Source organism: Eucyclogobius newberryi, unplaced genomic scaffold (genome assembly GCF_026437365.1).
Source record: "Eucyclogobius newberryi isolate DKJ021-1_F unplaced genomic scaffold, fEucNew1.0.hap1 SCAF_76, whole genome shotgun sequence".
Taxonomy (NCBI): domain Eukaryota; kingdom Metazoa; phylum Chordata; class Actinopteri; order Gobiiformes; family Gobiidae; genus Eucyclogobius; species Eucyclogobius newberryi.
In genome coordinates, this window is record NW_027316456.1 from 224,090 (window position 1) to 236,210 (window position 12,121).

Below are 12,121 nucleotides of genomic sequence, written 5' to 3' on the forward strand. Positions count from 1 at the left end.
CTCCTGCTTTAGTCCTGCTTTAGCCCTGGTTTAGTCCTGCTTTAGTCCTGTTTTAGTCCTGCTTTAGTTCTGCTTCAGTCCTGGTTTAGTCCTGCTTTAGTCCTGCTTTAGTCCTGCTTTAGACCTGCTTTAGTCCTGCTTTACTCCTGCTTTAGTCCTGTTTTAGTCCTGCTTTAGTTCTGCTTTAGTCCTGGTTTAGTCCTGCTTTAGTCCTGCTTTAGTCCTGGTTTAGTCCTGGTTTAGTGCTGCTTTAGTCCTGCTTTACTCCTGCTTTAGCCCTGGTTTAGTCTTGCTTTACTCCTGCTTTAGTCCTGCTTTAGTTCTGCTTTAGTCCTGGTTTAGTCCTGCTTTAGTTCTGCTTTAGTCCTGGTTTAGTCCTGCTTTACTCCTGCTTTAGTTCTGCTTTAGTCCTGCTTTAGTCCTGGTTTAGTCCTGCTTTACTCCTGCTTTAGTCCTGGTTTAGTGCTGCTTTACTCCTGCTTTAATCCTGCTTTAGTCCTGGTTTAGACCTGCTTTAGTCCTGCTTTAGTCCTGCTTTAGTCCTGGTTTAGTCCTGGTTTAGTGCTGCTTTACTCCTGCTTTAGTCCTGGTTTAGTCCTGGTTTAGTCCTGCTTTAGTCCTGGTTTAGTCCTGGTTTAGTCCTGCTTTAGTCCTGCTTTCGTCCTGGTTTAGTCCTGGTTTAGTTCTGCTTTAGTCCTGGTTTAGTCCTGGTTTAGTCCTGCTTTAGTCCTGCTTTAGTCCTGCTTTAGTCCTGGTTTAGTCCTGCTTTAGTCCTGCTTTACTCCTGCTTTAGTCCTGCTTTAGCCCTGGTTTAGTCCTGCTTTAGTCCTGTTTTAGTCCTGCTTTAGTTCTGCTTCAGTCCTGGTTTAGTCCTGCTTTAGTCCTGCTTTAGTCCTGCTTTAGACCTGCTTTAGTCCTGCTTTACTCCTGCTTTAGTCCTGTTTTAGTCCTGCTTTAGTTCTGCTTTAGTCCTGGTTTAGTCCTGCTTTAGTCCTGCTTTAGTCCTGGTTTAGTCCTGGTTTAGTGCTGCTTTAGTCCTGCTTTACTCCTGCTTTAGCCCTGGTTTAGTCCTGCTTTACTCCTGCTTTAGTCCTGCTTTAGTTCTGCTTTAGTCCTGGTTTAGTCCTGCTTTAGTTCTGCTTTAGTCCTGGTTTAGTCCTGCTTTACTCCTGCTTTAGTTCTGCTTTAGTCCTGCTTTAGTCCTGGTTTAGTCCTGCTTTACTCCTGCTTTAGTCCTGGTTTAGTGCTGCTTTACTCCTGCTTTAATCCTGCTTTAGTCCTGGTTTAGACCTGCTTTAGTCCTGCTTTAGTCCTGCTTTAGTCCTGGTTTAGTCCTGGTTTAGTGCTGCTTTACTCCTGCTTTAGTCCTGGTTTAGTCCTGGTTTAGTCCTGCTTTAGTCCTGGTTTAGTCCTGGTTTAGTCCTGCTTTAGTCCTGCTTTAGTCCTGGTTTAGTCCTGCTTTACTCCTGCTTTAGTCCTGGTTTAGTCCTGGTTTAGTGCTGCTTTAGTCCTGCTTTACTCCTGGTTTAGTCCTGCTTTACTCCTGCTTTACTCCTGCTTTAGTCCTGTTTTAGTCCTGCTTTAGTTCTGCTTTAGTCCTGCTTTAGTCCTGGTTTAGTCCTGCTTTAGTTCTGCTTTAGTCCTGCTTTAGTCCTGGTTTAGTCCTGGTTTAGTGCTGCTTTACTCCTGCTTTAGTCCTGCTTTAGTCCTGGTTTAGTCCTGCTTTAGTCCTGGTTTAGTGCTGGTTTAGTCCTGCTTTAGTCCTGGTTTAGTCCTGGTTTAGTCCTGCTTTAGTCCTGGTTTAGTCCTGGTTTAGACCTGCTTTAGTCCTGCTTTAGTCCTGCTTTAGTCCTGCTTTAGTCCTGCTTTAGTCCTAGTTTAGTCCTGCTTTACTCCTGCTTTAGTCCTGGTTTAGTCCTGCTTTACTCCTGCTTTAGTCCTGGTTTAGTCCTGGTTTAGTCCTGCTTTAGTCCTGCTTTAGTCCTGGTTTAGTCCTGGTTTAGTGCTGCTTTACTCCTGCTTTACTCCTGGTTTAGTCCTGCTTTAGTTCTGCTTTAGTCCTGGTTTAGACCTGGTTTAGTCCTGCTTTAGTCCTGCTTTAGTCCTGGTTTAGACCTGGTTTAGTCCTGCTTTAGTCCTGCTTTAGTCCTAGTTTAGACCTGGTTTAGTCCTGCTTTAGTCCTGCTTTAGTCCTGCTTTAGTCCTGGTTTAGACCTGGTTTAGTCCTGCTTTAGTCCTGCTTTAGTCCTAGTTTAGACCTGGTTTAGTCCTGCTTTAGTCCTGCTTTAGTCCTGCTTTAGTCCTGGTTTAGACCTGGTTTAGTCCTGCTTTAGTCCTGCTTTAGTCCTAGTTTAGACCTGGTTTAGTCCTGCTTTAGTCCTGCTTTAGTCCTAGTTTAGACCTGGTTTAGTCCTGCTTTAGTCCTGCTTTAGTCCTGCTTTTCTCTCTTCTTCTCTGAGCTTCACTTGTGTCTTGGTCAGATCTGGTGTTTTCTGGAGCTGTTTTGAACTCCAGACTCGAGACGTTTACGATGTAGAGACTGTGCAAACGTGCGACTCGTCAGGGCCGTGTCTTGTGTCGTTGTTGTTGTTGTTGTTGTTGTTGTTGTTGTTGTTGTTGTTGTTGTTGTTGTTGTTGTTGTTGTTGTTGTTGTTGTGTGTTTTGTGTCGCGCTCACACAGGAAGTGGGGCCCGAGGGAACAGGAAGTGGCTCTGATCTGATACGGAGATCCTCCTCCTTCAGCAGCTCTGACGCCACACTCATAATCCACTCAGAGGGGGCGTGTCCTGAGGGGGCGTGTCCCGAGGGGGCGTGTCCCGAGGGGGCGTGTCCCGAGCCACTGTTTGGTCTATGAATTGGCAGAACCGTCTTTAAACATGACTCTTGGTGTGTTTGGCAGGTTTGACGACAGAGGGTTTGTATCGAGTGAGCGGAAACAAAACGGACCAAGACAACATCCAGAAAGTCTTCGATCAAGGTGAGGATCAGAAGTCAAACCCTGTCGTTTGGGGGCGAGACACGTCCAGGGGAAGGTCTTTGGCAAAACGTCTCACTCTGAAACTTGATCTCTCAAAAGCGCTCGAGCTTCAGCCTCCAGAACCAGCGGCCATTTTGTTGATCGCTTCCAGATTTGGGACATTTTTAAAACGTTCCCGTGTCAGGCCTGTGGCCCCGCCCCCAAGAGCAGCCAATGACTCCAGACGACGAATGAGTGACGAGAAACACATGTGGAGGCGGGGCTTCTGCCAAACGCACTCAATGTCATTCAATACCAGGAGTAAACCGGGTCTAAACCAGGTCTAAACCAGGTCTAAACCAGGTCTAAACCAGGCCTGAACCAGGCCTGAACCAGGTCTAAACCAGGTCTAAACCAGGCCTAAACTAGGACTAAACCAGGACTGAACCAGGTCTAAACCAGGTCTAAACCAGGCCTGAACCAGGCCTGAACCAGGTCTAAACCAGGTCTAAACCAGGTCTAAACCAGGCCTAAACTAGGACTAAACCAGGACTGAACCAGGTCTAAACCAGGTCTAAACCAGGCCTAAACCAGGTCTAAACCAGGTCTAAACCAGGTCTAAACCAGGTCTAAACCAGGTCTAAACCAGGAGTAAACCGGGTCTAAACCAGGCCTAAACCAGGTCTAAACCAGGCCTAAACCAGGTCTAAACCAGGCCTAAACCAGGACTAAACCAGGTCTAAACCAGGTCTAAACCAGGTCTAAACCAGGTCTAAACCAGGTCTAAACCAGGTCTAAACCAGGTCTAAACCAGGAGTAAACCGGGTCTAAACCAGGCCTAAACCAGGTCTAAACCAGGCCTGAACCAGGTCTAAACCAGGACTAAACCAGGTCTAAACCAGGCCTAAACCAGGACTAAACCAGGTCTAAACCAGGTCTAAACCAGGTCTAAACCAGGTCTAAACCAGGTCTAAAGCAGGACTAAACCAGGACTAAAGCAGGACTAAAGCAGGACTAAAGCAGGACTAAACCAGGAGTAAAGCAGGACTAAACCAGGTCTAAACCAGGTCTAAACCAGGAGTAAACCGGGTCTAAACCAGGCCTAAACCAGGTCTAAACCAGGTCTAAACCAGGTCTAAACCAGGCCTGAACCAGGTCTAAACCAGGTCTAAACCAGGTCTAAACCAGGCCTAAACTAGGACTAAACCAGGACTGAACCAGGTCTAAACCAGGCCTAAACCAGGACTAAACCAGGTCTAAACCAGGCCTAAACCAGGCCTAAACCAGGTCTAAACCAGGTCTAAACCAGGTCTAAACCAGGTCTAAACCAGGCCTGAACCAGGTCTAAACCAGGACTAAACCAGGTCTAAACCAGGCCTAAACCAGGACTAAACCAGGTCTAAACCAGGTCTAAACCAGGTCTAAACCAGGCCTAAACCAGGCCTAAACCAGGTCTAAACCAGGAGTAAACCGGGTCTAAACCAGGCCTAAACCAGGTCTAAACCAGGTCTAAACCAGGTCTAAACCAGGTCTAAACCAGGCCTGAACCAGGTCTAAACCAGGCCTAAACCAGGACTAAACCAGGTCTAAACCAGGTCTAAACCAGGCCTAAACCAGGCCTAAACCAGGCCTAAACCAGGCCTAAACCAGGTCTAAACCAGGAGTAAACTGGGTCTAAACCAGGCCTAAACCAGGTCTAAACCAGGTCTAAACCAGGTCTAAACCAGGTCTAAACCAGGTCTAAACCAGGCCTGAACCAGGTCTAAACCAGGCCTAAACCAGGACTAAACCAGGTCTAAACCAGGTCTAAACCAGGCCTAAACCAGGTCTAAACCAGGTCTAAACCAGGTCTAAACCAGGAGTAAACCGGGTCTAAACCAGGTCTAAACCAGGCCTGTACCAGGTCTAAACCAGGCCTAAACCAGGACTAAACCAGGTCTAAACCAGGCCTAAACCAGGCCTAAACCAGGCCTAAACCAGGCCTAAACCAGGTCTAAACCAGGTCTAAACCAGGTCTAAACCAGGCCTAAACCAGGCCTAAACCAGGCCTAAACCAGGTCTAAACCAGGTCTAAACCAGGACTAAACCAGGTCTAAACCAGGTCTAAACCAGGACTAAACCAGGTCTAAACCAGGACTAAACCAGTTCTAAACCAGGTCTAAACCAGGTCTAAACCAGGTCTAAACCAGGACTGAACCAGGTCTAAACCAGGTCTAAACCAGGACTAAACCAGGTCTAAACCAGGTCTAAACCAGGCCTAAACCAGGCCTAAACCAGGTCTAAACCAGGTCTAAACCAGGACTAAACCAGGTTAAACCAGGACTAAACTAGGTCTAAACCAGGTCTAAACCAGGACTAAACCAGGACTAAACCAGGACTAAACTAGGACTAAACCAGGACTAAACTAGGTCTAAACTAGGTCTAAACTAGGACTAAACCAGGTCTAAACCAGGTCTAAACCAGGACTAAACCAGGACTAAACCAGGACTAAACCAGGACTAAACCAGGTCTAAACCAGGACTAAACTAGGTCTAAACCAGGACTAAACCAGGTCTAAACCAGGACTAAACTAGGTCTAAACCAGGACTAAACCAGAACTAAACTAGGTCTAAACTAGGTCTAAACCAGGACTAAACCAGGACTAAACCAGGTCTAAACCAGGACTAAACCAGAACTAAACTAGGTCTAAACCAGGACTAAACCAGGACTAAACCGCTCTCTCTCTTGCAGACCACAGCATGGACTTGGTGGTTCTGGACGTAGCGGTCAATGCGGCGGCCGGTGCTCTGAAGGCGTTCTTCGCTGACCTGCCGGACCCTCTGATCCCGTACAGTCTGCACCCGGAGCTCGTGGAAGCTGCAAGTATGAAACCTGCTTTTTTCTGTTTATGAAGCTGCTGGACGGGTCAGCATGACCTCTGATCCCTGGAGACGGCCCGGACGAGGACTATTGTGATGGTTTTGTGGGGAACAAAGACCAGTTGTCCGGCCAATTAACCCAATTAACCCCATTAACCCCATTAACCCCATTAACCCCTGCACTGTGTTTGATCATGAGAACTGCTGGACCGTCCGTGAAGTCAGTCCCTTTGTCCAGCAGCAGCTTCACTCCACAGTAGTTAAAATAGTTAAACTAGGCCCTCTTGAGGAAGTAAACTAGGCCCTCTTGAGGAGGTAAACTAGGCCCTCTTGAGGAGGTAAACTAGGCCCTCTTGAGGAGGTAAACTAGGCCCTCTTGAGGAGGTAAACTAGGCCCTCTTGAGGAAGTAAACTAGGCCCTCTTGAGGAAGTAAACTAGGCCCTCTTGAGGAAGTAAACTAGGCCCTCTTGAGGAGGTAAACTAGGCCCTCTTGAGGAGGTAAACTAGGCCCTCTTGAGGAGGTAAACTAGGCCCTCTTGAGGAGGTAAACTAGGCCCTCTTGAGGAAGTAAACTAGGCCCTCTTGAGGAGGTAAACTAGGCCCTCTTGAGGAGGTAAACTAGGCCCTCTTGAGGAGGTAAACTAGGCCCTCTTGAGGAGGTAAACTAGGCCCTCTTGAGGAGGTAAACTAGGCCCTCTTGAGGAGGTAAACTAGGCCCTCTTGAGGAGGTAAACTAGGCCCTCTTGAGGAGGTAAAATAGGCCCTCTTGAGGAGGTAAAATAGGCCCTCTTGAGGAGGTAAAATAGGCTCTCTTGAGGAGGTAAACTAGGCCCTCTTGAGGAGGTAAAATAGGCCCTCTTGAGGAGGTAAACTAGGCCCTCTTGAGGAGGTACAATAGGCCCTCTTGAGGAGGTACAATAGGCCCTCTTGAGGAGGTAAACTAGGCCCTCTTGAGGAGGTACAATAGGCCCTCTTGAGGAGGTAAAATAGGCCCTCTTGAGGAGGTAAACTAGGCCCTCTTGAGGAGGTACAATAGGCCCTCTTGAGGAGGTAAACTAGGCCCTCTTGAGGAGGTACAATAGGCCCTCTTGAGGAGGTACAATAGGCCCTCTTGAGGAGGTAAAATAGGCCCTCTTGAGGAGGTAAACTAGGCCCTCTTGAGGAGGTAAACTAGGCCCTCTTGAGGAGGTACAATAGGCCCTCTTGAGGAGGTACAATAGGCCCTCTTGAGGAGGTACAATAGGCCCTCTTGAGGAGGTACAATAGGCCCTCTTGAGGAGGTAAACTAGGCCCTCTTGAGGAGGTAAACTAGGCCCTCTTGAGGAGGTACAATAGGCCCTCTTGAGGAGGTAAACTAGGCCCTCTTGAGGAGGTACAATAGGCCCTCTTGAGGAGGTACAATAGGCCCTCTTGAGGAGGTACAATAGGCCCTCTTGAGGAGGTAAACTAGGCCCTCTTGAGGAGGTAAACTAGGCCCTCTTGAGGAGGTACAATAGGCCCTCTTGAGGAGGTAAACTAGGCCCTCTTGAGGAGGTACAATAGGCCCTCTTGAGGAGGTACAATAGGCCCTCTTGAGGAGGTAAAATAGGCCCTCTTGAGGAGGTAAACTAGGCCCTCTTGAGGAGGTAAACTAGGCCCTCTTGAGGAGGTAAACTAGGCCCTCTTGAGGAGGTACAATAGGCCCTCTTGAGGAGGTACAATAGGCCCTCTTGAGGAGGTACAATAGGCCCTCTTGAGGAGGTAAACTAGGCCCTCTTGAGGAGGTAAACTAGGCCCTCTTGAGGAGGTACAATAGGCCCTCTTGAGGAGGTAAACTAGGCCCTCTTGAGGAGGTACAATAGGCCCTCTTGAGGAGGTACAATAGGCCCTCTTGAGGAGGTAAAATAGGCCCTCTTGAGGAGGTAAACTAGGCCCTCTTGAGGAGGTAAACTAGGCCCTCTTGAGGAGGTAAACTAGGCCCTCTTGAGGAGGTAAACTAGGCCCTCTTGAGGAGGTACAATAGGCCCTTTTGAGTTTGTATTGTTTTTTTTATATAAAACATTTAAATTTATTTGTTGAGATTTTGAAGGACAAATTCTCACAGAAATATTGACGCACAATAGTTTTATGTCATTAATCTACAGATTAACATTTTCATTTAGATCTGATGTCACTTAATCATTGTAATTATCATCAGAATCTGACATTTAGAGCTGAATTTAGTCTCATTTGATTGAATATAAAACATTTCTCTGCAGTTTATGTAGTTTCTGTTTAACATTTTAAACCTAATACTGGAGCTCCCTCTGCTGTTTGAGATAAGGAACTACAGGACCACTTTATATTTATGGGATTAAGACAAAAGACATGAAATAGAAATATTTAGTCTTTATTTTGTCTTTAAAATCTGTCAAATCTGTTTTTGTAGAAATCGTGGATTTTATGGAACGACTTCTGGTTTTGAGGGAAATCGTGAAGAAGTTTCCTCCAGTGAATTACAACGTGTTTAAATACATCATCACTCACCTGAACAGGTAAACCAGGACTAAACCAGGACTAAACCAGGACTAAAGCAGGACTAAAGCAGGACTAAACCAGGCCTAAACCAGGACTAAAGCAGGACTAAAGCAGGACTAAACCAGGTCTAAACCAGGACTAAAGCAGGACTAAAGCAGGACTAAACCAGGACTAAACCAGGTCTAAACCAGGACTAAACCAGGACTAAACCAGGACTAAACCAGGACTAAAGCAGGACTAAAGCAGGACTAAACCAGGTCTAAACCAGGACTAAAGCAGGACTAAAGCAGGACTAAACCAGGTCTAAACCAGGACTAAACCAGGTCTAAACCAGGTCTAAAGCAGGTCTAAACCAGGTCTAAAGCAGGACTAAACCAGGCCTAAACCAGGACTAAAGCAGGACTAAACCAGGTCTAAACCAGGTCTAAACCAGGACTAAAGCAGGACTAAAGCAGGACTAAACCAGGACTAAACCAGGACTAAAGCAGGACTAAAGCAGGACTAAAGCAGGACTAAACCAGGTCTAAACCAGGTCTAAACCAGGCCTAAACCAGGACTAAACCAGGTCTAAACCAGGTCTAAACCAGGACTAAACCAGGTCTAAACCAGGTCTAAACCAGGCCTAAACCAGGACTAAACCAGGACTAAACCAGGACTAAACCAGGACTAAACCAGGTCTTATCCAGGTCTAAACCAGGTCTAAACCAGGCCTAAACCAGGACTAAACCAGGTCTAAACCAGGTCTAAACCAGGTCTAAACCAGGCCTAAACCAGGACTAAACCAGGTCTAAACCAGGCCTAAACCAGGACTAAACCAGGACTAAACCAGGACTAAACCAGGTCTAAACCAGGTCTAAACCAGGCCTAAACCAGGACTAAACCAGGACTAAACCAGGACTAAACCAGGTCTTATCCAGGTCTAACCCTCATGTGTGTGTTTAGGGTCAGCCAGCACAGTAAGATGACCCTGATGACCCCTGATAACCTCTCCATCTGCTTCTGGCCGACCCTGATGCGTCCGGACTTTGAGAACATGGACACGCTCTCGACCACCAAACTGAACCAGTCGGTGGTCGAGTGCTTCATCCTTCAGAGCGATTACTTCTTCCACGGAGGAGAAGTGGCCGAGAGTTCCAGCAGTGAAGGCACTCCACCTCCTCACTGCCACAGCATGGTGGAGGCGCTGCTCCCCCTGCAGCTGCCTCCACCTCTGCAGCCACAGATCCAGCACCACCTGCAGCCCGAGCCCCTGCTCTGAGACTACACCGGGACTGAACTGGGACTACACCGGGACTGAACCAGGACTACACCGGGACTGAACCAGGACTACACCGGGACTGAACTGGGACTACACCGGGACTGAACCAGGACTACACCGGGACTACACCGGGACTACACCGGGACTACACCGGGACTGAACCAGGACTACACCGGGACTGAACCAGGACTACACCGGGACTGAACTGGGACTACACCGGGACTGAACCAGGACTACACCGGGACTGAACCGGGACTACACCGGGACTGAACTGGGACTACACCGGGACTACACCGGGACTACACCGGGACTGAACTGGGACTACACCGGGACTGAACCAGGACTACACCGGGACTACACCGGGACTACACCGGGACTGAACCGGGACTGAACCAGGACTACACCGGGACTGAACCGGGACTAAACCAGGTCTAAACCAGGTCTAAGATGGGACTAAAATGGGACTTAACCAGGACTAAACCAGGACTAAACCAGGACTAAACCAGGACTAAACCAGGACTAAACCAGGACTAAACACACTCCACCTTTTATGAATATTAAATTATATTAAAGAGATTAAGCTAGCCAAACTAACCACTCGTGAACCAGAACAAACTCCTCGTTTTCCACTTTCTCTGACGACTTTGGACGACACATTCTGGGGACGAGACTCCGCCCCTCGCCACCGCCGGGCTCGTCCCGGACCCGAGACCTTCTGGACTCTTCCGCACGCTGGACCTTTAGGCACATAACGTCCACCGCGCGGCCGTGACCCTTCACCAAAAGCACACGACTGTCCCGCGCTCGGTCCGGGGCCCGACCCAAAAAAGGGATTAAAAACTGTGGATATTTTTGACTTTTCGGGTGGATTCTGGGATTAAGAGTCTTCCCTGCTTCTTTTGCTTTAAACTTCTGCAATTTCTGACCCGGGAAATGGACTTCACACTGGGTCAAAGCCATGTTTCGTTCCTCCACTGTGACTTTCACGCACAAAGGATTTATAACAAAAAGAACGTGGATTATTTTTGATTTTGGAGTTGTTTTCGGTGGATTTACGGCCGTTGTAGCTCCGCCGCTGTGAACTGCGCCCCCTCCTGGACAGCACATGCACGCTCGGTGTCCGCGCTCCTTTGCTATGATTTTTCCAGATGTTTTGTACTTCTTGGTTTTGGCGCTGCGTCCGGAGCGGATCTGAACCTGGTGAAAGTCGACGAAAGAATCTCAAATAATCGAATTGTAGCAGAGAAATCAATGCAAAAATGTAATCGCCAAGGAAACAGCCCAAAGGAAAAAGAGCTGGAGTTTTGTCGTTCGCAGCGAGTTTTTACTTTAAGTTGAGGAAAATGTGATTTTAAAACACACCAAAAACGATTAAATGGAGGTGAAAAATCCAACATTTCAAGTCCAAATTTCATGTTCCAGAAATAATGACTGAACGTCAAACCACTAAAGACACATGTGAGTGTTTTTAGGTTCATAATTCTACTTCCTGGTTGTAAATGATGTTTATTTACATCAGGTTTTAGTCACAAATGAAAACACGAAACAAGAAAATCATTAAAAACCTAAAAAAATATTATATTATAAATAATATAAAATCTTTGGATTTCCCATTTAAGGCCCGGTTTAGACCTGGTTTAGACCCGGATTAGACTCGGTTTGGACCCGGTTTAGACCTGGATTAGACTCGGTTTAGACCCGGTTTAGGCCCAGTTTAGACCCGGGTTAGTCGAGCTCGCTGTGGGCGACACAACTCGGCCTGATCCCTCGTGAACCACTAGGAGGCGCTGCGTTCTTCCCTGTTTTTGCATGTCTCTGTTTTAGTGCAACTTTTAAGGAGAAAAAAAGACAAAATAATATGAACTTGTAAAGGATTTTATCCAAACCTCGCCTTTTTATTTCTGTCCGAAATCATCATATTTTTGTTTCAAATAGTTTGTTTTTCCTATAGACAGATATATATAAGTAAAGCTCTATAAATCTAACTCGTAGTCGGGACTCGCTCTGGGCGATGTTTGTGAGTGAACCAGACTTTTCATCAACACTTTCCAATATGCAACGTCCAGAAGACGAGCTGAGGCTGAAAGTGCCTCTGACCGCAAGTCCGACCGCTCTAACCGCTGGTCTGACCGCTGGTCTGACCGCCGCTCTGACCGCTCGTCCGACCGCTGGTCTGACCGCTCGTCCGACCACTCGTCTGACCGCCGGTCTAGTCTGACCGCTCGTCCGACCGCCGGTCTGACCGCTCCTCTGACCGCTCGTCCGACCGCTGGTCTGACCGCTCGTCCGACCACTCGTCTGACCGCCGGTCTAGTCTGACCGCTCGTCCGACCGCCGGTCTGACCGCTCCTCTGACCGCTCGTCCGACCGCTGGTCTGACCGCTCGTCCGACCACTCGTCTGACCGCCGGTCTAGTCTGACCGCTCGTCCGACCGCCGGTCTGACCGCTCCTCTGACCGCTCGTCCGACCGCTGGTCTGACCGCTCGTCCGACCACTCGTCTGACCGCCGGTCTAGTCTGACCGCTCGTCCGACCGCCGGTCTGACCGCTCC

The 12,121-nt window shown here is 48.1% G+C and overlaps 1 protein-coding gene across 1 annotated transcript in view; it reads left to right on the forward strand.

Moving 5' to 3' along the window:
* arhgap5 (Rho GTPase activating protein 5) overlaps positions 1 to 11,441 on the forward strand; it is a 70,442-nt gene extending 59,001 nt beyond the window's left edge. The window contains exons 4-7 of the mRNA XM_072436175.1: positions 2,900 to 2,977; positions 5,687 to 5,818; positions 8,223 to 8,328; positions 9,254 to 11,441. Coding sequence (XP_072292276.1) covers positions 2,900 to 2,977; positions 5,687 to 5,818; positions 8,223 to 8,328; positions 9,254 to 9,569 — 632 coding nt within the window. The 3' untranslated portion in view covers positions 9,570 to 11,441. The remainder of the gene's footprint in view (positions 1 to 2,899; positions 2,978 to 5,686; positions 5,819 to 8,222; positions 8,329 to 9,253) is intronic.
* The last annotated feature ends 680 nt before the right edge of the window (positions 11,442 to 12,121 follow it).